Below are 24934 nucleotides of genomic sequence, written 5' to 3'. Positions count from 1 at the left end.
GCTCTCAATTAGCACCTTCTGCTTTCACCTAAAATTCTAGTGGCTCCTTCCACTTTTGATGGCAGCAGGGGAAAGGAGTTATAGAGCCTCTTGTGCTCCTAAAAAACAAACTCTAGGACTTCTAAAAAGTAAATAGACTTTATTCCTGCCCTTAAGAAGTGCATGTGAATTTTCAAGACCTCTGCTCACATACCTGTGGAGAACAGGTTCTAAAATTGGCTGTATTTACAGGTCAGATGAAGAAAATGGTGTTATAAGACTGATGTGCATTTGCAGCTTTGGCATATGTATTTATTTGTATGTTTGGCAGGAATTTCTAAGGCTTTTTTTATTTCAGTAAATAAAATTACTGAAATTAAATGTCAGTAAATTTCAGTAAATTAAGTAAAATATTTCAGTAAATAAAAGTAAATAAATAAGGCTTTTTTTATTTCAGCAATTTTCTAATTTGGCAGGAATTTGACAGGAATGTTTCTAAGGCTTTTTCTACTTCAGTAAGTGAATCATTTTTGTAAACTTGTTAGACATATTGGTGTTGCTTATGCTGTCTGTTGTTGGCAATGTTTGAAGCATATCTGTCTATTTCTAAAGGGAGAATTTCATCTCTACTTCAACTTGAACAAACCTTATTTAATATTTTATAACTTCTTTTGTCATATGTTTGTATCAGAAAACCCTTATTGCATGTTTCCAGTTTTTGTTTCCTTTCTAAAAGCTATGTCACCTGCTTGAATTTTTAAGATGTTTAAAAATCTCTGCAAAATTAACACAGGATTACACAGCAATGGAGCTGGCAGAAAGAATTTAAGTCAGATGTTGCTGCTGAATTTGTTTTCTGTTGGAAAGGTTCATAGAATAAATAGAGTAGCAGCTCTGTTCCTAGGGATATTAGCTTTCTCAACAATTATTTGTCCACCAGCAATTAGGTAATACATGAATTTGTATGAAAAAGAAAAACGCCTTATTAACGTATTATGTAGTCTCCTATTAACGTATTATGTTTGATAGAATTGCTTTCAGCTGGCTTGTGAGTGCTGTGCAGAGGAAGAGATATTATGAAAGTTTCAAGAGGGCTGATGTTAATTATTCTTGTTTATCTTGGTCAGTAATCACTCAATGAAAATAGCATCTTTTCTTAGAGAAGCCTGTTTGACTGTGGTTTTGATTTCTTGCACTAGATGTCACTGCAGATACAGTAATCAAATTCTTCTGCATGCTTAATTTGGATTTAATTCAGATATTTGAAGGGAAAATGATTTGCAGTATCTTGAATTTCATTGCTGTTTTCATCCACTAAAATAAGTTTATGAGAATGCCAAAACATTGCTTTAGGAGCAAGTCCTGAAGAACCTGAGTAACTGTTCTGACAAAATCACTTCTAAATAACAATTCACAGTTGTAATGCACTGCAAAGTGATTATGTACATTAAGATTTATTGCAATTATTTTTCAGTGCATTTTTCAACCTTCTTTTTCAACTGACAGTATATCTAGAATGCTTGAGAAATTTAGCTGGCGCCTTTAAAATACATTTATTTTCTTAAATTTATATCCTTGATATTTTAAGAGATGTAAAAGATCAGTTTCTGAGAGAGGCAGTATCTTTTATTTTCTCAGGTAATGCAGTGGAGAAGGCAAACAGGATTTTGGGCACAAAGGTCCTTCACCAGGCCACTTCTGCTAATTACTTTCACTGGATATTGCAGTTGAAACACCAGTGGCAATGATATGCAGTTCTTATTTATAACTGCTTCTTCTAACATTTTTCTCTTGATTAATCACTTCTGTAGATTTATAATTGAGCTTCAGTACATGAAAATTTAATAAGTTTGGTTTTCTTCATCATTTTTAAGAAAGTTCTCTGACAAGGGAGTGTTTACTGTTCTTGGTCCTTTTACATTATCTACCCACAGCTGAGCAGTCATGAATAATATCAAATTTAGCTCTCAGTAGTATTAGGATTTGTTTTATTACTCCTGGCCTTGTGCATTATATATTTATATCCCAAGTTTAGCAGTTACAAGCAGTGGTTGTACTTCATACATGATCTAGTCTGGTCAGAAGATTTCTCCTTTGGAATTTGGGTTTGGACAGAGATTATCCAAATATGATTTGTTTTACCTTAAAGAAACATTGTATTTTCATACCTCATGACTAAACAGATATCATTATTAAGTGATGATTATTACTAGGTAAGTTTGTCTGTCTCAGCCTTGGCTTGCTGTTGTCAGAGCATGAAAAAAATGCTGAACTGGGAACTGGTGCTACTTATCTACTGTAGCTCTTTTCCTATTAGAAGCAGTATTGAAAGGGTCCCAGCCACCTGAGGAATGCTTAGTGCAGCAATCAAAAGTAGATTTCAAAAGGAATAATTGTCTGCTTTCAAGTCTTTCTGCCACCTGTGTTCATCTGATGAAGAAATCTCCTTTTTCTCTTGCAGATGCTATAGCTGCTTGTGATGCCTTTGTGGTGGACTGACCACTTTTAACTTTCAGTTTCTGCTAGAACGTTGTGATCAAGAGATGCCTACGGCTACTGATTGTTTTTTGTTTCAATTTTAAACTGTTTTTTTCACTTTTCACCAGCTAAGCCATAACAGAAGCACAACTGGGGATTACAGTTGTGCTTCTCAGTCCTTCCAAGTGTGGCCCTGCATTTATAGATTATTCAGTCCATGCTTAGCTTTAATGGATCACTAGAGCTTGTAGGTGGTTTTCAAATGAAAGGGAGTCAGAATGGGTTGCTTTTGAAATCCTTTCTACAGTTCAGATGCCACTTGTTCAACAGTTCCTCCTGGGCATTTGTTCTGCTTTCCTATTAATTATCTTTTACCAGGAAGGTGGTCTAAATTGAAATCAGTGGAAGCTCCTGAAAGAAGAAGAAATATATGCTAAAAACTGTTTCTCCCAAAGGATCAGCAGAGAAGTATTAAGAGAGAGAAAAAATGTAAATTTCTCTTTGGATTTGGCTATGGGATGGAAAAGAAGCATTCTAACATCAACAGTTTAGATGAACCCCAGATTTATATCTGCCTCACAAACGAGCTGTTACTAATGACAACGTGATATGAAATGCTGGAACCATTTTATTCTGCTGATGATTTTAGTAGTATATTTAGGAGTTTATTGCTGTGTGATTCTGATACCTTTGAGTTCATGGTACTTTTGTGCATTTGACTTTGCATCTTAAATAGCAGCTGCCCATTAGCCTTGGCTCACAGTCTTAAGCACAGGTGGCAGCACAGACTGTGGCTGTGGCACATGTCAGGAATGTCCATATAACTATGACTATTCCTCTGCAAAAGTCTTCACTGTTGTGTTGCTAGTCCTGAAGTCTGTTTTTAATCCTTGGTGGTTGTTGCTTGCTGGTATGCATAGTCCTTCTTCCTCCTCCAGTTCTGTTCAATAGCACAGGTTACATGTTGATCCACAGATTTAAAGCAGTCTATTTCTTTAGATTAATCTCTATAGAATTAGAGATGAATATTACCTAGGTAAACAGTAAACAGAACTCTAGATAAGTGAAACACTTAATTCTCCCATTGCCCTAGAAACATGCAAAAAAATATCAAAATAGCTTTTAAAATTAATAAATGTAGTTGCTATGAGCCTAGGGTTTTTTTACCTCTCTATAATTCCCTGATTCATTTATCATCCAGCTTTAGCAACAAATGAGGTAGAAGTCCTGTAGATAATAGTCCACTGCTTTCTTGATTCATTCCCAGAATAAAGTCTATGAAATAAATTATTTACAGGTCCTGTAGAAAATATGTTAGCATGTAATTAAAGGCTGTTTTGTAAGGCATATGGAAGAAGAGATGAATGAAAATAGCTTGTCTCTTTGTCTTCCAGCCAGGCCTTTTCCCCTTTTTAGCTAACAGCATGAAGAATACTGAGGGTGGAGGAGCTGTCTCCTAGCTAGGAGGCATAATGGCAAGAAAAGGCTTGTTCTCTGCCCCAAAAGTCAGTAAATCTGCTATATGCTATATGCAGATTTATTATTTTTTACTTGCCCTTTGTGGCTGGTGTGTCCTCAATGTGCACACACAGGAGACTCTGAAGCCTCCTTCACTTGGGACAAACCAAATTTGCTCTGGGTGCCTTATTTCATGAAACAGAAGTAGCTTTCCCTCAGATCAGGCTAGTGGGGACAGGAACCAGCCTCCAGCAGATACTACAGCATGGAAAATAGAAGCTTTGATGGGTTAAGTTTTATAAGCCACTGGAAAACAGGATTTTAGATACTAGTGTCCAGAAAGCCAAAATAAGAACCTCTGCTTACAATTAGCCAAATCCTGCAGCTCTATTCAGGGGATTTTTCTCAGATGTCAGAAGTAGCTCTCTCTGTAAAAAAAAAAAAAAGTCTGAAGTGTTAAGGAGCAGGCATTTCAGCTTAAGTTGGTTGTTGGCATTCCAGGAATGAAGGCCAAATTTCTTGAAAAATAAGTTTGGTTGTGCTAAGGCTTCTTATATAAATCCTTGCAGGACATTAAATGTAGAGGTGCTTTGGGGTGCCACTGTAATAGTAGGGTTTTTGTGTATTAGTAGCCAGCTGTATGTCAGCAGTGAGCATGTGGCAATCTGTTCCAAGAGGGAAAGAGAAACAATGAAAAATGAAGAGGCTAAGCTGACCTCATGAGACTAAGAACTGCTCCTGTAATTTCCTTATTCTTTACATCACTCATTTTCCATAATTTTAGCTTCAGTGTCTTAGCAGTTGCTCATTTAAGCAGTTTTACATTCTGCAGTGGCCTTTTTGACTGGTGTTCATTGCAGAGAGCTGTTGATGGGCTGCTGCAGGAGCACCTGCATTTTCACAGTAAGCTGCTCACAGCAAAACTGCAGTTTTCTGATCTTGCTTTTTGCAGATTCTTTAATTGGCATCTCTTGCTTGATGAGGGTGCTATGATCTAATGCTCTGGGAAATGGAAGAAAACTGCTTAGGAAGCTTCTGCAGTGGTGGTTTTCTTTGTAGTTTTGGATAGTGGAAGTTTCTTTGTCTCAGAAGAATGAAATGTCTTACCTCTACTAAACTTTTTGTTTTAAATGCACTGAAACCAGTACAGCCAATAGTACAGTGTTAATACTTGTTCCATTATCTAGAAGGAGAAGACCCAGTAAGATTTTGTGCCTCACCCAACATCTATATGCACAAGGAAATCATATATCCTTTCGTGGATGGCTATATAAATAATTTATTGCCTATAAAGGAAGAACATTATTTTTAATTTTCAAAAATGTTTTGTTGAAGTCCCAGGATAGACCCAAACATAACTTTGGCATATGCACAAGTTCTGAAGCATCCACCTCCACTGATGGTGTGTTCCATATCCCCTCCTCTCTTAGCATTGCCTCCCAAATAGCATGTACTGAAGCTAGTGATTCAAAATTTCAGTGATTTTGAAGCTAGTGATTCAAAATTTATTTTGATATCCAGAAGCCATGTCTGTGTCAAACTGAAATAAAACATGGGGTATAAATTTGATATTGTATATGCAGCTTTATGAAAAACTAAAGTTTTTTAAACAGACACCCACTAAGATGAGGAGCAGTTTCACTGGTAAAATACAGAGCAAAAGAGCTTTTCCTACTTTAATGTGTAGGCTTCAGTGAGAATCTCAGACATTTCAGAGTTGTTTTCTTGGAACACTTTTTTTTTTTAACCCTGGAATTGTTGGTCAGAATTAGACACTATTGAATTTTTTTCAGCTGTTAGTGTTTTGATCTGTAAACAGCTGATCTGTTTATCATAAGTCTTTTTAAGGGAGCCAGTCTATAGAACAAGAAGGGTGTTCATGTAACCAGTTTTCACTGAAAACATAGCAAGCTAAATACTCAGTTGTGCTTATTCCTTCACCTTTTAAGGAAATATTACTGGTGAGCCCAAACCAGATTTCCATCTCTTGAAATACTTTTTTTTTACTCCCCTTCTATCTCTTGTTCCTCTTGTCCTCATGAAATGTTTTCTCATACTTTGAAGTAAAATGTCCTTGTTCCTCTTTTAGTTCTTTAAGCAATATTATGCATAGAGAAATCTTTTTCCGTTTTCAACCTTCTTATCAGTAGCTGGCATTTCTAGTGTTTCTTGGCATCCAGTATTTTCTTATATTGGGAGGTTACTATGTATATGCTAGTTGTCTAGAAAACTATTGATGAAGTGTCTGTCTTCTGATGGCAATGCAGCATTCAAAAGTAAGGGCTGGGTCTGTTCCATCTCTTCAGCCTTTGGTAGTTTAAACCCTCAGTGCAAGCATGAAAAGCTCTTGTCCACAAAAATTAGATGCACTACCTGGTGTGCAACAAACCAGTAATTGCACACTAGAGACATGGAACATTTATTTCAGAGTTGAACAACCCTGGGTTGTTCAACCTGGTGGTATTCCACAAATCAAGCACAGCAGCTGTCAGAACTTGTTGCTATTTATTATACATTTTAACAAACAAAGGAATTAGTGTACATTGGCTACAAGTCACCTAGTTCTCCTATTAATTCCCTCTTCTGTTGGTTAATGATTCTCTCTCTTCCCATGTGAACTGGTCTGTATGCTCAGGCTTTCTCTTCTTTTGGGTCTGTGGATTTCTAGGGTTGGTGATTGTGATCTGCCCCTGCCAAATCAGCTTTTACCCAGTCTAAGCTGATTTCAGCACAGTTGGTGAGCTGGTTTATTTTCTTTCTTATCTTGGAATTTCTGCCATATGTCCTTGTGACCCATAAATTTTGCATTCTCTGGGCCCACTATAAGTGGTACATCCCTGTTCCCAAGGTTTGTTAACTTCCTCCTAGGTCTGAGATCACTGAAGCATGTCCAGCCCTAAACCTTAACTAGGCAATTTTACCAGTGAGAACTTTGTTTTTCTAACACTTGGACACCACTTAGAGCTTGTGTGCTGCTCTCTGATTTACAGGTGGAATTTCCCTTCTTGTTGATTAGACATGAAAGTGTAACAAAGATTTAACATTAAAGGACACGCTTTCTTACGAAAATTTTACACATTCCACATTTTGCAACACTCTGAACATGCCTCTGTTTCCAGATACTTTTTCTGACTCTTGCAGGTTTTCCCAGTTGGTCCACAGAAAGATTACTTTATTATGCAGGATTTTTTCTTCTGGTACACTTAAATATTTTTCCCTCTGAGTATGAAAATGTTACTGAGATAGAGTATACTGAACCCTGACAAACTAATGTAACTTAATATCCTTCTCTTTCCAGTACAATCTTCCCAGAAGGACATAAAAATATTTTGTCAGCTGTGATTATCATCCAGTAAGAATCTTGTTGGAGTGCAGATTCAGTTTTATTTGTTAGAGGGTAATGGGCTAGTGTTTCAGGTTATCCCTGTTTTAGGTACTGAAGTATCAGTGCTTGAAGATATTTTAGGTGTCTAATTCCCATTTGAAGTGGATTTGGCTGTATGTATGAATATCTTAGAAACTCAGGGTTTAGACACAATTCTGTAGGACACTTGCTTTTTTCTTTTCCCAAGCACAAGTTCCTCCTCTGTTAAAGAAGTCTCATTGTTTTGCAGGAACTTTTTCAGCGAAAGACTTGTGGTTTCAGGCAGCTTCTGGTCTAGTAATAGTTCATCCATGAATATCATTTCTATGTCTGCAATTTTTGCCCTTATGCAAATACAGAAAACATAATTAGAAAACTAATCAATCCACAACAGACCAGACAAGGACTTAATCATCATCAAAATGTCAACTTCTGTAGAACTTTTTGTTGAATACTCACATATAATTTCTTTCAAAGTCGTATTTGCAACATTTAGACTAACTGTGGCTGAAGGATTTGTTCTGAATATGTTTAATTCTATTATCAGAAATTCTCTATGGTACATGTCTGTTAAAAAGTATCTTCTTGAAGAGATACTGCTCTAAACCCTTAACTGTCAAAGGTTGTAAGTTTATTTTTATTTTCAACTGTTTTTTCATTGCCCCTTGTTGTTCTTATTTTGTTGCTGTGTTCACAGAGCATAAGGAAACAAATCTGGGATGGGTTATACTTCAAAACATCAAGAACAGCATTTCAATTTCTTTGTAGCAATCCAAAGATGCTCAGACCTTTGATTATCTGAAGAAGCAGTTTGATGCTATAAGGAGTAAAATTGGTTTATTATCTGCCCTTGGAAGCTTCTTAGCATTCTCCTTCGTTTGCATTCCTGAGCTCAGGCTCAGTATCAGATTTGTACTTTTGACTAAATAATGGCATGGTCAGCACAAGGATTTGACAAGGTGGTGGATGGAGCTCTGAGCAACTTGGTCTAGTTGGAAGGTGTCCTGTGAGAGTCCCTTTCAATCCAAATGCTTCTGTGATTCTATGATAGCAGGCCTAAAAAGCTGCTGATGTGACTCATGAAAAGAACATACTTGAATCTTCTGAAAGCGATGATTTGTGTCTTGGTTTTTTCAAGAAGAATTTCTGGTCAAGGGAAACAATTCAAAATCTCTTCTTCCAGGCATCATCCAAAGTTGGGTTGCTCTAAGGAACAAGATGAGCTATCCAGAAACTTTAAAAAACCCAGGCAGGATACCCAATTGTGCATTGTGTTTTGCATGAAGGAATGGCATGTCCATAGATGTCCATAGTTGTCTGGGTTGTTTGCATTTTTTTTTTGTTTGTTTGTTTGCTTGTGTTTTGTTTGTGTCGCTTTTCTGTTTGTTTTTTTTTTATTTTCCCCAATGGGATCCACCTGTCATTTGTGCTTCTGTGATGACAGCTTTTTGATGAGAACTGAGCAAACCAGACTTTGAAATATTGATATGCCAATTGATCTGCAGAATTTGTTAATTTGCTAGTTAATATGCTGCAGGGATACTCTGAATTTTGGGGAAAACAGTAAATCTTACACTCAGGCAGACTGCCACATAACCAAGAATTATCTGTGTGACAGAAAAGCATATAGTTTCAGTTTTCTGGTGTTCATTTGAGTTGTTAATTGGCCCTTAATAAGAAAGCACAGCTCCATTTGTCTTTTTGGTTAAGTATCTCAACTTTGCAAGGAAAGATTTTCCCACTGAGAAGTGCAACTGATAATGTGATAAGTGTGAAGTCATGCTTTTGAGCAGCTAAAATGTAGATGTTTGAAGTGCCCAGCTGGTTTACAGTAGTCTGCCTGCCATTTGTCTCTGTTAACAGTCTTTAATTACATGATCACCTTGTTGTCTCTATTTCTTCTTTCTATTCTTTCTATTCTTCATTCTATTATTTCTTTCTCTGGTTTTAATCAGTGGAGAGATGGCTGCAAAACCCAGCAATGACTTGTGGAAGGAAGGAAGTTGTGGTCTGATGGACCTTGATAGGTTCCAGAGTTACAGTCATAGACAGGGAACACAACAGAAAGGCAAAGGAAAATTTTAAGGTTAAGTTTCTTTTAACCCATGGAAATTGTATCTTACTGTATCCCTAACCTAGGGAAATTTGAGAGTGTTTCCTCCTGAGGAATTTCCTTTTGGCCATTTTCCTTTCAGGTTGCTGGTCTCTTAAGACCTGAATCGATTAGCTGAATTTAGACAGTCATTAATACTCTTAATTGAAATATGCCTGGGAGAGAATTTGGTTATATTTGGTTTTATGTTTAAATCTCTGTAGTTTTGTCTAAGTATAAGCTACTTTGCACAGTAAATCTATTAATAAAATAACATATTTAAATGTTAAATGCCATAGATTGCTTTTGGCAAAGCAATATCAAAGTTTGTCCTGGTTTCAAGAAATAGCTTTTGTTTTGCAGTGATGTTGTTGATCTTAATACACCTGTCACCTTGTTTTCATTGGGAAAGGATGTATTGTACATGTTAAATTCAAGGTTACTTCTGTCACATACTTCTGTCCTTTTTGGCAGCATTTTTGAAAGATTTTTCATGTGCTCCTGATAGTTTATGATAATGAAGCATTTAAGTAAATATTTCAAACATCTACTCTGCTTTTTGTTCAAATGGTTAGATTTAGACCCATTGTGAGGTCTTCTATAATTTCTGCAATTATGAAACTTGGTGTACTGTATGCCTCAAAGGCTTAGGAATGAAAGAGGGAATTTGTTGTCCATCTGTTATGGCTGCTGTTATTCACTTGCCAATCATTCTAAGTTGTTAAAAAGTGCTCTGTTTTACACCATATCAGTGCATTAATCCTTTATTTTGAGGTCATTTACATAGTGGAATGAATCACCTCCAGCAGATCTATAGTTTTGAGGTGCAGTAGTACCTGGCAGGAGTCACTGAGAATTCAGGTGAGAGACAAGGCTGCCGTGATACACAGCATTTGCATACTCATATTTTCAAATCTCAGGTTTTAAAAATAACATAAAGCTTTTCCACTGAGGAAATAAAATTTGCCACATTTCTTACAGTATACAAATACAGCAAATGCCATACCTCCTTTGGAGAACACTACTTCCTCTGTTACTGTTTTATATTAGCTAACAAAAAGTATTTTCCTGAACACTTTTGTCAGAATGCAAAAAAAGGCTATCCAAGTTAAGGTTCAGATCATTTACCAAAATGCAATTGTCAGTGGTTGCTTCTTGAGCTTTGAGTAGATTACTTTGAATTTTTCCCCTAAAAGTAGAGCAGGTTTGCATCTTTCAAGGAAGCCTTATTTTTCTGTTAGTAGTTGGAAAAGCTGTTCTAGTTCCCTTTCATTGACTCAATGGGCCCTAATTTTTAAAAATACTCAAATGTGGCAACAACTGCAATCTGCCAAGAATGCCATAATGTATTGTAGTCTAGATTACATAGCACAGTGCAAGGGATTCCTCCCTTCTGAATTTTTCAGTTCACTTTTTGCTGAACATACCAAAAAAATGATGGGAACTTCATCCTTCAGTCAATATTTGGGATGCCTGTCTTGGCTATGAAATATGATTTCAGTATTCTTGTTTTTTATTAGATATGATAATTCTTTTGGCTTTGATATTAGGGACTGATGCCAGATTATAGATATCTCTATATAGATTGCTTTTATTTAATTTATTTTTAAAGGACACTTTGCTTTGATTCATATGGTGCCTATTTTCTGTGACTATATTTCTGGATTTCTACTCTTGTCATCTTGCCTTTTCCCCATATTTAGTGTTTATCCTCTTTTTCAACCTACCTTTTTAAGGAGTGCTGTGATCTTGTTTGGCATCTGTATGTGTGATTTGTTATTGTATATGATTAAATTGAGGTCATGGTATTGCAATTACAGCTGAAGCTTTTGGTGTCTTCTTATATTGTCCTTTAAAGCAGTTTAATTACTGCACTGGGATGTTGCAAGTTAGAATGACTTGTTCATTTTCATTTTGTTATTAAAATTGTGAAATGAACTGTAGTTTCATTACATGTAATATAAGGATGGGTTATATAAAACATGGACATTTCCTGTCTGTCTTCTGGCTTTCAATTATTTCACTAGAAATGATTGAATTTAGAGAATTCAAGCCATTGACTGTGTATAATTATACAGTTTTTATATCTGCACTTTTATATGCTTATCTTGTGTAATATTAATGATAGAATTGGAGTATATTTTTTAGATTAAATCTATTTTTCTGGAATTGGAATAAAGGGAAGACATTTTCATAAGAAAAGTTCAGTTTCCCCAGCTGAGTTTACCTCCTTTACAAAAGAATAATAGCAAAAATCCTAGTCACTGTATGATGGAAACCAGTTGCTAATACTATTTGTACCAGCTTAATGCACCAATTATTTTATGCTTTGGGTAAATAAAATCAAACTGATAGTTTGTAAAGGGCACTCTATCCTGTCTTTTTGTAATATCCTCAAATGTTTGCCTTGAAATCAAATGGAATATATTTTTTATGATTTCTGACCTTTTAATAGGCCTTTAATTTGCATTAAAAGCATCACATAAGTGACAGCTTGTATTTTCTTTAACTGACCTAGCAAAACCTAGCACATAATGTCTAGGAAAAAAGGTAAAGTGATCATACCTTCATCAATTTCCAGAAAAGTAATTATAAACTCTGTTCTCAAAATAAAATGAATGGAAAATAATTTGCTATTTATTACCCTGTGGAAATAAGCATTTAAAGCTAAATGCAAATGATAAATTCAGAAATGTTGCTCTGACTTAAGTTTATTATGCTGAAGTGAATTGTGGAAGGACTCTAAAACTTGGCTGATACTGTCTTCTGAACAGCTTATATTTGCTGGACTAGTAAGGAAAATTTGATTTGCTTTTCTTGAGAAGACTTCTTTGAAATGATGGGGTTTTTTTCTGCCATGTCTTTCAAAATCATAGTCATAATTCTCTTTGGTTTAAAATAGTAGTTTCCTATGTAATAGATATTTGTCATGTTGTCTGTAATTTCGTCTTGAGCTGGCTGATCCTGGTTTGTGTGCTCAGTATGTGCTGGATCTAGTTCTATTTCACAATGATCCCTGCTGGAAACAGTGGGGGACTGGTTCTTGTGTTGGTGGATGTTGATGGGGCATTTGACCCTGGGATGCATAGGAAATTATTTCCTTATTTATGTAGTGTGGAAGTAAGGATTTAAATATACTAAAAACGCTTATACCAAGGGTGTGATGGAAGCAGTGGTACTGGGAGGGGAGAGAAGCTGTAGGGGTTTTGGGGAGGTGGTCCTGGAGCACATTTTTGGGCTTAATCATGTTTAATGGTTTCTTTAAATGTATTAACTGATGAAGTTAGCTGGTATTAAAGGTAATTTTTCTGGCAGAGCATCTGAGAGAGGATTGGGTGAGTCTAAGGATAACAGGAGAGTCATTCTTGGTAAATTGTTTGCAATGTGAAGGACTTAATACACTGTGGAAGAGGAGGAGGATGACCTGAGACTTTACTGTCATGAGATGCTACATCTGCATGAAGGACACATAAATCTGGAAGGATCAGATAGATATTGTATACAGTGAGTGGAAAAGAGGCGTGTACATGATGGTGCTGGCAAAATTTTATACAGCCTGGGAATACACTATGGAAGTCAGCAAAGAAGAAGACCTTGAGAAGTGGAGTGCTAAACCCTGGGATATGGTGAGCCTGGTCATGTCCTAAGGGGAAATGCTTGGAGTTTGGCATAGTATAACCACAGTACAGAGAATAAATACCACTGCTGCCAGTGTCAGTGAATAAAGGCTGCAGAAGGAAAATTACTATTTCAGCTGAATGTCAATAGTGTTGCAAAGTGCATGAGTATAAACTGGCTATTACCAAGGTCAGACCAAATATTTGAAATAATTTTGCATTATATAATGGATGAGAGTCTGAATGCAATCTATAAAATTACTTGTTACGGGGTTTGGGCACAGCACTTGTGACACAGGAGGTCACTTTTCAGTTGTTTCTCCTCACATAGGAGAAATGTTGCTGGCATTTCAGGCAGAAGTAAAATTCTTGAGGTTTTCCTTTAATTACAAAACCAATCAAATCAGCTTTCTTATGTTTTTGAGGATTACTGGCAGCTTTACTAATTTTTTTTTCTACACTTACCTCTTAATACTGTGAGTGCAACTTCAGTAGTTGGCTGTCATCTTTATAAATATAATAATTAGCATGCAATGCAGTTGAAAATTCTGAGAAATAGTCATTCTGTTTATGTAGCATTTTGAGAAGAATAATATGTAGAATTATTCTAATAATTTATATTATATAAACAGAAACAGAAGTCTGTCTGCAGTATATTCCTCTTATATCCTGCAATTTTTAATCCATTCAAAGCCTGCATTAGGACTATACCACCCAAATGATGGGAATAAGTTCCTTGTAGGTGAGTTATGGTTTATTCAGCTGCACTCAGTTTTGGAGTATAAACAGGGCAAGCAGATAGCATTCCTTCTCCAGAAAACACTGCATGCATTCTGTGTCTGTGATTCTTCAAGTTAGGGAACCCCAGGCAATAGATATCCTGTGTCTTTGTCCACAAGTACTTTTCCTTTTCTCATCTTTTTTCCAGGTAATTTCTTGCAGCCATGTAAATTATTGGTGTCTGCAGTGTCCTTGTATATAACAACACGGGGTTGCTCTTTGGTTTTGAACTCCTGACAATCATTTTTCTTTTCTACTTAAGAAGTACTATTTACTTTTCTACATATAAGAAACATCAAGTGAGCACTGTTTGTTTGGGAATTTCCCCACTTGGGTTTTTTGGACATTCACCACAGTCTTGCCCACGCTTTTATCTCATTTTCTCTTTTTGTGGAAGGTTTAACTCTGGAAATTCAAGCAGTTTAGCCTGCTTAGATCACACATGTCTGAACTGGGTTTGAAGTGGGTTTGCCTATATATCCTTTGCTGTAATCCAGCAGTTGTGCCCTCAGCTTCCTGTATTTGTCCAGAACCTCTGCAATGGAACTGTGATTTTTAAGTCACCTAATCTTCTATAATCCTCAAATGGTGAATATACAAATTTCTGACTTCAGCGAGAGAAGTTTTGAATTTTCACTCATGCTGATTATGGCATGACCAGCTGAGGCTGCTTCACCCTATTTCCTCTCTCTGTTTCCATAGTCTCTTTAATACCACATATCTGCTGGGTTTGGAAATTTTTTTCAGGAACATTTGAATTCTGAACACTGGAATATATATTTTTTTTTAAGCATGAAACATTTGTTTCCAGTGATTTAAAGGAAATGCAAAGTGAATTGAATGCATAACTGGAGGAAGATCAATTAAGAATTAAGGACTTAGCTTGTGTGCAGTTTACATCTATACATTTTATAGAGGACTTAATGTTAGTGCTGGGCCATTGAGGAAGGTCAGACATTTTTGTGAACTTGGGATATAATAGCATATTTTCAATAAAATCAAATGCACACAAAATACCTACTAGCATAAGAATTTTATCATACATAGTCAGGTTAAATATTAATGCCAAGACTTTTGCCATTGCATGTTTTTGCACATAATTTTTTGATTTGATATTATGTGGTTTTTTTCCGTAATTTAAATGTAGAAATATGAACATCACGCTGGCTAAGTAAATTGTCATGTTTTACTGAAAGTGTCTGTACAGTGTATTCTCAGGACTGTGTGCCAGCAGCTATCTGTTTTATATTTGAATAAAGGAATTGCATTTTTGCATTGGAAAGTTTGACAAAAATTGAACTCCCCTGAGAGGTTCTGTTCACTGCAGTGCACTAATTACATCTTTAATATGTGATGGGACAATTGCAGCATAATGTTTTCCTCTACTATTAGATTGGTAAAGGAGTGTTAGAAATGCCTTTTGGACTTACTTTCCTTTTTAATTTAATTCAGTATTGGCCAAAAAAAGTAAAGCTGTGTGCATTCCAAGAGATCCATTTAAAGACATCCTGTGTGTCACAGCAATGGTCTTGATAATGGGTAGTTGTATATGATGATGATGATGAACTTTTCAGCCCAAGTGAGTACTTCAGTCATGGATTTGTTCTTAAACTACCAGGTCATATCTGTTTAGTGGTGTCACTGTGTCAGTTAATACAGTAAACTTACTACATCAGTACAGAAGAAATAAGTTTTCACAAAAGTTTTTATATCTCTCTATATAAATGTAAATGAATTTACTGTATCAGGCTAGTTCTGATAGCTGAGTCAGAGCTGAATTCAAAGAGATGAGAATTTAAATATACTCTATAATCCCTTTATTTTAACTTTGACTTAAAGATGTGGGTTTTTTTATTCTATCTCAGCGTTACTTTCTGAGTCTCTGCTCTTCAAGTGAGTCCATTTGATCTAACAGCTCCCAAAGAAGAAAATCTTTTTCTACTCCTACCACAGTGGCCACTTGTACCAACCAAAGTGCTCCTTTGTGGGTAATAACTTGACTTGCTTTATTTTCCCCAGCTTGTGAACACATCTTAAATACTGAGGGAGTATGTGTATACTTTTCTGTTCAAAGATAATTCAAGCTAAGAAGATCTGGGTACATTCAGCTTTTTTCAACTGCATCTTGAGATTTTCATAAATTTTCTGAATTAGTAATTTTTAATAGGGAGAGTGACCTTTCATGCACTTGTAATTTGAGTTATGGATTCACCACTTAAAATTATGTAACACAAATGGAAGTGAATCAAATAGTGGTTTAAACCTAATAATTTCTCTGCCCTGTAACAGCTTAGAGACCTTCAATTTATTTCAAAAGAGGTCTGTCCCTCTTCAAAAACATTCTTCCTATGCTGTCGAGGATGAAAGAGGGACAGTTTGACTACTTATTTTGGCTCTTTTCCTTCTCTCACTGTTAGAGAACAGAGTAATGAAGATTTATTGTTGGTGATGTTTCTGTGATTTCATTTTGGGGCAGAAGTGCACAGTTTGGCTTTTGGAGGCATCCTTGCAGAAGCTTTTGAATTTGGAATTAAATTTTAAACCAAGCGATTAAAGTGCAGGAGTTATTCCAGGTATCTGATTAAGATTCAGGTTGCTTTAGTAAATTGTATCTGAAGATAAGAGCTTATTTACAGCCTGTATTAAGCTAAAAAATATCATAGTTAATCACAGCTACTGTCTGCTGCATTTTTTATAAAATTTCCATTAACAGGATGCATTCTGTGCGTGAACGGTAGTCATTTACAAAATGTAACTCTAGAAACTCAATTAATTTGTGTTCTTTAATTTTAGATCTGAATAAAAAAGCAATCCATCTGTTTTAAATCACAATTATACATGATTAATTTCTTGTTATAATAAGAATGTGTTGAATATTGAAAGACTGGAAAATAAAGAATCATATTGTTTCTTTATTCTTAATTATTTGTGAGCTATTTTTCTCACCCAGTGATAATTTTTTTGTCTCCTGGGATGTTTTATTTTTTTCCTCTGTCAGAAACATTGGCAAATGCTTTGTTGTGCTGTGGAAAAAGTATTCAGCTTTTAATATTTTATCAATTCCATTGGGCTGAAGGTGCTTGCAGTAACCAGTCACCAGTCCTCAGGGTTTTGTCTTCATCCTTGTCATGTGGGAACATTATAAATTATGTATAACAGTAGATGCTACCCAGTAAATACCTAATATGTCATATGTATTTTTGGCTGAAATTACTTTTTCACTTGAACAATTAATTAAGCTGTATTTTTTAGGTTTATGATGTAACTCTTTTGTAATATGAATGAATATCTGGGTGTATTGTAAATGTCTGAGCTGCACATGAATCACAGCTTATTTTTTCTTTCTGAATGCTGGAGAACTTTTTAACTCATCTGTGACCAGAGTAGCATTTCCCAGTTTTATTTTGCAGAATCTTACATCTTGTATCATCATCTCATCTTGCCCAGATGTATCCATACTTGAAATTTTTAGACAGCATCAATATTGACGACAGTTTCTTTCTGCAGGGAAATGAGATTTTACATTTGCTTTCTTCTTTAGACTTGCAAGTTGCTGTACTTGGGAAAATACATATAGCAATCTATGTATTGTTTTTTCTTACAAACTGTGTGGTATCTTTTTGGCTCTGGAGAAGGCATGTGATGACATGGAAAAGGAGCAGTCATACAGCTGTCACAAAACTTATTTTCCATTTTTATTACCACCAGGAGAAAAGTGTGCTCCTTGAAATACACAGGAATACTTGCTGACATTGCCTCTGCTTCATGGATTGTCAGAGCTCAGCCCTTTTACAAAGAAAAACACATTTGTCCTGAAAGACTGTGTGTGTGTGGAGACATTCACAATTTCTATTTTTATAATCTTCCAGGCCTAGGAGCCAATAGGATTCTGTTTCAACTTGAAAATTGAACTTTTTAAATACTAAAACTTATTTCAAAGCTATAATTAATTTTTTTAATGCATAGACTGTTGTGTACTTCACCATACATTACTTTGTCCAAGGCTGAAATCTCCCACTTGAAGTCCTGCTGAATGATGATTCAACCTGTACCATGTGGCCCAAAGGAATTTTGAAGAATTGAAATTATGTGCTGTGAATATTTCTTATATTTATTTACTACTGGCAGTGTTTCTCTTCCATTGCATGGTATTTCAACTGCTTAGTTTTACTGACTTGTCAGGAGTCTGAGGTTTTTATTGTGCAATGTTCAGCTTATTGAAAGGACTTCTGAAAAGTTTTCAGTGTTCTGTTCTTTAGCTGTGCTGAATGCTGAGGAATTTGAAATTCTCCTTACCATTGTGAAAGGTAGCACATAGCTTGCTTTTAGACAAAGTTGCTTTGTTACACTCTTGATTATGTTCTTTCTGTGGTATAGTTCAGCTGCTTGTCTGGTTTCCTTCAAATAACACCTTCACAGATTTCCTCAACAGCAAGCTTGGAGTGCTTAATGAAAGTAAAGAAGTCACGTTTAAAATGTAAAATCAAAAAACTCTAAAAAATTGCTCTTCCTTTTGTGTGATATTACACAGAAGTAGTTACATTAAATGTGGTTTGGAAAGAGAAGGAAGAAGGGTATTTCTTGCATATCCTAATAAATAGGCTTTTGTCCTTTCTAGGAACAAACTTTGGCTCTGAGGAAAGAAGGGATAGGTGTTGTGTTGGATTCTGAGCTGCCTCATCTCATTGGCATTGATGATGATCTTCTCAGTACTGGTATCATCTTATACCACTTGAAGGTAAATACACATCTGTGTTTCTGTAGCCTTTATATGCCTTGTGATTCTTTTCAGTAGAAAAATTACAGTATTGATTTGCTATCTATATATCGTGCTCATTACATTACTGTGGTAAGAAAAGCTCTTCATGCTTGTCTGCTGCAGTAAGAAAAGCTCTTAAGAGGTTGGAAATTATGAAATTAAAGTATGTGTTTAAGTTTATCCTGAGAGTCAACTGGTTACCCAGCTATAGGTGTTTGATATTTTTATCTGTGTGTATTGGTTTGTTATTAACAATGTTATAAAGCTTGACCTTAAAAACCAAATCTAGATTGTCTCAAAACTATAAGGGTGGTTCTGCACCTGACAGTTAAAACTTGAATTTGCTTATAATGTTATAAAATAAAGACTGTGAAAGCATTTTGAAAATTTTACATGATTCCTTTTTTTCATGTATGTTTAAATATATATTTCATTCAGGTTACCCTGAGAAAGTGGAAGGATAAATTATATACTTGTGGGGGAGATAAGGAGATTCCAACTGGAAATAATGTGTATTTCTCTCTTAAATAGGAGGGCCAAACATATGTTGGCCGAGAAGATGCTATAACAGAACAGGACATTGGTATGGAATTTGGCATTTTTATATTCTTTCTTCTTCCAGTATCCTAATATGTGAATTTAGCTTCCTATGTTTTTTTCCCTTTCTCAGTTAGTTGTTCTGTGGTTTGTGTATTTTAATTTTTAGAAATTCTGAAAGCTGAGTTGCATGGGATTTGCTTCAAAGAGCATGACTTCTAGCATGGCTTGTGGGCTTTAAGTATGTTCATATACTTGTTACTAATTTATTTCTTTCTTCTCTTGAAGTAACATCCTGTAAAAATACTGTCCTTTTTCATATAGCACCTGTCACAATTACTCTTAACCTTTGTACAATGACAGTGTTGTTAGACTAGAATAGGTAAGATAGTTTTGGGACTTCAGATTTGAGTTTAAAAAAATTCTGAAAATTGGTAAAAATCTACTGGTTTTTCTGTTGATTTCTTACCAATACAACTAACTGCCAGATCTGGACTGTCCTGTCACATAAGCTTTACATAAGTTCCTGGAAGGCATTTTCATTAAATAAACTGCATCCTTTAATTCTTGGGTGAGAATCTGAGAGTCAAATAACTTTGGTAAATTTTTATGGGTCAAAAGCTATCTGGATTTAAATTACACTAATAAATTCCATGAAACTACCAAACTTGTGATGCCTCGTGGTATTAAGCAAAGCACATACTCACACATTATTTGAAGGAAAAATGGAAAGTAGCATAACTGATAAAAGCCCTGAATGTCATGGGACTTAAGAACTTTACTTCAGCCATCTTTTTGTATAAAATGACATCTTATATCCTGTCTTTTCAGATTTAAGCATGATTGCCTTAAGGTCTACAAGTTTTCATTATTTCCTTGTGAAACTGGTCAAAGAATCTCTTTTTACAAATATGTGAATTGTACTTTTCTGCTTTTATTGGAAAGAAAGAAGCATTTGCTAATCAAGCATCAAAGCACAGCAATAAAGACCATTACACAAAAAGTAATGCAAAACCAACCCAGCACACTTCTTTCCACTAGAATAAAACAATAAATATTTAAGGCATGCAGGATGTGATAAAGGAGAGAAGAAAACATTGTCCAGAATAAAGAGAAGATATACTCTCTGATCTGTAGTGCAATGTGTTCTTAATAAATTATTATTAGCATGTTAATCTTACTAGTTGTGAGGAGTCTAATTATATTATCTTACTTTTTTGTGTTTAGTTCTTCATGGCCTTGATCTGGAAAGTGAGCATTGCATCTTTGAAAATCTCAATGGTACTGTGAACCTCATCCCACTGAATGGAGCACAGTGTTCTGTGAATGGGATTCAGATTACAGAACCCACACACCTCAACCAAGGTATTGCCTAGCATAATGTCATTTTTTTGCTTCTGTTTAGGAGTGAGGCTGCGACACAGCTCAGCTGCTGAAAAACAATCTCGCATTACTTCCTGAAAAGATTTCAGTGTATGCTTAGGCTAACAGAAGTAGAATGCAGTGTTAAACAAGGGGATTCTTGCATCCTTTCTGAACTCTAACAAATATTTCTATAAAGGCTGCTTGCAGAAAGCAAGGTGTAGAGAAATAACATTGACTTACATTTTTTAGAGTGCCTATTTCTTCATGCAAAGAGAGAGGCATATGTGTTTGTTTGTATTACAGGGGAAAAAAAGCCCAGCCTCCTTGGTCGTAGGTTTGAGTAAATCTAAGCATAAATTCCTAACAACAGAAACATTGACATTAATAGCAAATAACACTGTAAACAGTAAAAATTGAGTTTTGTTTAATCATCTTTATCCTGCGGCATTTTGCAGGCAGAAAATGTTCAGTGTGCCTCAGAAAAAAGTAGGAGTTTGGATGCTATTTCCCTCTTTCAGGTGCATAATACAACTTGATTTTTGTCCTGCTAAAAGTGGAAACATGACTTTTTTCCCCCTCATAAATTTCTTTAGGTAAAACTTTGCAACTCAAAGGAGAAAGGGTTGCTAGGGTTGCCAAGTTGTGAAAAGCATCTGGCTAAGCTGACCTTTTGTGTGTGTAAGGAGAATGAGTCTGAGAGGAAGGTGACATTAGGTGTGCAAAACTGATGAAATCACTAGTTTAAGGACTTGTGTGGAATCTATGTATCCCAGCTGTGTTAGTATTTATCTCACAGCATGAAGTGCCAGGGTCCTTAAATACCTGCTTTTAGGTAACACTGATTAACTGCTGATATATTTAAATGTTTCCGTTCATCACTATTAGCTGTTCATTTGAAAATGTGTTAAATTTTTAGACCATCATAGAGTTCAAAAATAATAAGAGGCATGGTAATTAATTGCCACTTCCTCCTATAGATTTCTTCGATCATTTGCAAATTCTGGCTCATGTGGTGTTTTTGTAAAGGTAACTGAGTTAACATTCACAATTACAGTCTGTCATTTACCTTAAATATATCCTCACCTCAGAACACATTTTCAGGGGTTTGGGCCAAACTGCCAACTCTTCTGTACTTAAAAGAAAAATCTAGGAGTTGTTCAAATGACCCATCATTTAGGACTTATTCTCATGTGCTTCCTGTTAAGTCTCTCTGTCCTGTCTTCCTTGAAATTTATGAATTTAGGGACACATATCTGTAACTATTAATTCTGAAAATTTAATTAGTTTATTTACATTGCTTCCACCTAGTGAAGTGGTCACAAATGTTTGCAATTAATTACTTTTATCTTCACTTGAAAGCAACTGAAGGAATTTCATACAGATTTATGAAAGGTAATTATTTTTGAGATTTGACTGAGGTAAACTGCAAATGTTATCCAAAACTGAGGTATTGTGTAGAAAACAAGGAGTGATTATAGTGCTTTTTGCCATTTATTTGCTAAGACTGGATTACCTAATTTGAGTTGATATTCCTAATAAAGCTAATTTTAAGAGAAGCATTCCTTGCTAAGGACATCATGTCATTATCAGATGGTAAGAATTTGGAATTTGTTGTGATGAATTTAAGTATAGTTTTTTATACTGTGAGTGTAATGGAGTCCTTTATAAAAATGCTTTGTACTGACTGACAGATAAATGCTTGAATCTGAGGTGGTGAACTTGGAAGACTTCCATGTTATGACACTAGTGAGACATCATTTCTTATAACAACATACTTTTTAGTAAGGAAGTATTAATCTTGGTACCATTGTCTTTAAAATACAGTAAGAATTGCTCAGAATCTCTTTATTTGTGACTATACCTTAACTGATTAAATACAGTAAGAATTGTGCATTGACCAAAATTAATTATTCAAGGTTCTTCCATCAGAAAATAGCTGTTGGATATTAAAATCTAATAGTCCTGTTTTGAATAACAATAAACTTCATTGTTCCACGTGGAGAAGAAAAATGTGAGAGTGCAAATAATGGAAATCTGGAGCTTTTAGAGTAGCTGGATTCAAACATGACCAGTAGAAGATGGACAAGTTTGTTCTTGGTCACATTTGTGGATGTTCCTGTTAAATCTGCATCTGCTGGTGGCTTCCAAAGTCGTGCTGTTAAAGAGTGTAGAGATCAAATTGGGGCAGCTGCTTCCTCTCCCTATGCTTATTCTTTTACTGAGCTCCATGAACATGATTGACCTGGAATCAGTCATATTCATGCAGTGTGTGAGCATGTGTGGGTTTCATTTTTGTTTAAGGAGGAAGAGGAAGGAATACACTGAATGCATCAGTTAAGGTAGCTGTGACTGTGCATGGTTAGTCACTTGGCAAAATGCATTTTCATTTAGTCCTTGCTTAATGGAAGTCTTTGCTTGCACGTTGTGTGTCTGAAAGATTACCTGCTGCTTTCAGCTGCAGAATGTTGTCACTTGGTGGTGTGTGTTTTTTTCATCAGGTGCTGTTATATTACTTGGAAGAACCAATATGTTTCGCTTTAACCACCCTAAAGAAGCTGCTAAGCTAAGAGAGAAAAGAAAGGTGAGATTAAATCGGTGTGTGGTAAATTTAAAACTCATCACAATTTTATTTCTAGTATAGACATGTCTTGACTGTTATAGGATGCCCTTTTTCATTTGCTTCATGTGCTTTAGTTAATATTTCATCAAAGTAAGAGTTTATAAGCATATCTAATACTTTTATTTTATGGTCTGTTGTTAGAGTGGACTGCTATCTTCCTTCAGCTTGTCTATGACTGATCTTTCTAAATCTTGTGAGAATTTGTCAGCAGTTATGCTTTATAATCCAGGGTGAGTATATTCTAAAATACAGTTGCTGTAATTTCAGTCATTATTCATTTTAGCTGTTTGACATGTTCCAGAAATATTATGACTAAAGCAATTCAAGCAAAATAATGATATGGCAAATTTTATGTTTGTATTTTCTTCAGAATTATAAGTTAACTATTTTTCCTGAGAAAAATGCATTTTGAATTGAAAATTAAGATTTCTTGAGTACATATAATACCAATACAAGCATTAAAAGGCTGAGAAATTAATGTCTTGTGTTCTTTGCCAGTATCTCTGAGTAAGTGGCCAAATTAAAATATGGAAAAAAAGTTTTATTATGCAGTTACAATAGAATGCTTATGGTAAAGAAGCTGTTTTTAGTGATTTTTTTTCACTGTTCCTAAAGTGACTTACAGAGAATTGATGGTGTTTTGTTCTAATTTTTTTCCCATAGCTAGGGCCTGTGTTTTGAATATGAGATGAGGCAATTTAACCACCTATGTGCTTTTGAAAAATTGACTGTAAATTGAATTATATCCCTGGATACTGCAACTTTATTCCCAAGTTTTACTTGGGAATCTCTCTTTATCCTTTAGGAAGATTGGATGGTAATAATAACTTCTAGTTAAAGGATATCTTAAAGACAAGGAGTGTGTTTAATAACTCTGCTTCAAATGTAACTGTTACTTTTGGCTGCTGAGCTAGTTCCAGAGATCTCGATTGTGAACTGGTTGCTAATAAATCACATTCTATTTTCAGACAGGGATTATAAAGAACATGAAAAAAACCCCATAATATAAGTATACTTTTCCATTTCTTCAGCTTTTCAAGCAATGGAATATAAAAACTTTCAGTGACAGTTGCTAGGATTGTTTTTTGTGAGTTGGGGTTCTGGCTTTTGTTATCTCTGGTTATTGTTGAGTTATCCTGGGCTTTTCCCTGACTGATAATGCTATCTTGTTATAATATTGTTATGAATATTTGTATTACACTGGACAGTACTGACCTTAACTCTGCATCAGCATAGAGTAGGATGGATTGTTTCAGCATTGCCTCACTAGACTCTCAGATTTACAGCAAAATATAATGGCATGGACAACACCCAGCTGAAAGTGTGCTTAAAAATAATTTCCCAGCCAAAGCAGTCTTACTGTCTTCGGATAATGCCAAATTCATGCCTTACAGAAAGGATTTTTTAATTAAAAAAACCCTAAAAAAACCCACCAGAAACAGAGAATCTGGAGAGTTACTTGGTTGTCTAGTAGATGATGGAGTAGATTGCAAGTTCTGCTTTTTTTTTTTTTTTCTTATCAGTTTGCATCTTGCCTTGCTTTTCTGGAAATCAAACAGTATGGATAATATTATTAGATTGTCAATGTACACAGCAATTTTTCAAAACACTGCCATTTTTCCCATTTAACATTTCTTGTGAATTTTCCTTGTTTAGATGTGATTGAGAGAGTACTTTTGCTCTTGAAATTGTGAATAAGATTAGGTGAAATAATATTCCTGAACATTTCATGCCTGTGTTTTACTAAACTAAAAACAGTAAGCAGAGGGTTAATTATTGATATTCTCCCTCTAGTCTTCATTCAGTTGATATTTATGAACTGTCTTGGACAAATAGATATTTTTTCCTGCTTAATTTGTGAACACAAGAAAGGATTATGCTTAAG

The 24934-nt window shown here is 35.3% G+C and overlaps 1 protein-coding gene across 9 annotated transcripts in view; it reads left to right on the top strand.

Annotated features, from left to right (window-relative positions):
* The window catches only part of KIF16B (kinesin family member 16B), a 137885-nt gene that overhangs the window by 43114 nt on the left and 69837 nt on the right, over positions 1–24934 (top strand). For all 9 annotated transcript variants that reach the window (XM_085577210.1, XM_077781850.2, XM_031504221.3 and 6 more), the window contains 5 exons: positions 18387–18506; positions 19059–19110; positions 20292–20429; positions 22928–23010; positions 23191–23279. In XM_085577210.1, the coding sequence (XP_085433336.1) occupies positions 18387–18506; positions 19059–19110; positions 20292–20429; positions 22928–23010; positions 23191–23279 (482 nt within the window). The remainder of the gene's footprint in view (positions 1–18386; positions 18507–19058; positions 19111–20291; positions 20430–22927; positions 23011–23190; positions 23280–24934) is intronic.

This window comes from Lonchura striata, chromosome 3, assembly GCF_050655825.1.
Source record: "Lonchura striata isolate lonStrDom1 chromosome 3, ASM5065582v1, whole genome shotgun sequence".
Taxonomy (NCBI): domain Eukaryota; kingdom Metazoa; phylum Chordata; class Aves; order Passeriformes; family Estrildidae; genus Lonchura; species Lonchura striata.
Note: the sequence above shows the minus strand (reverse complement) of the source record. Positions and strands in the feature narration are given on the sequence as shown.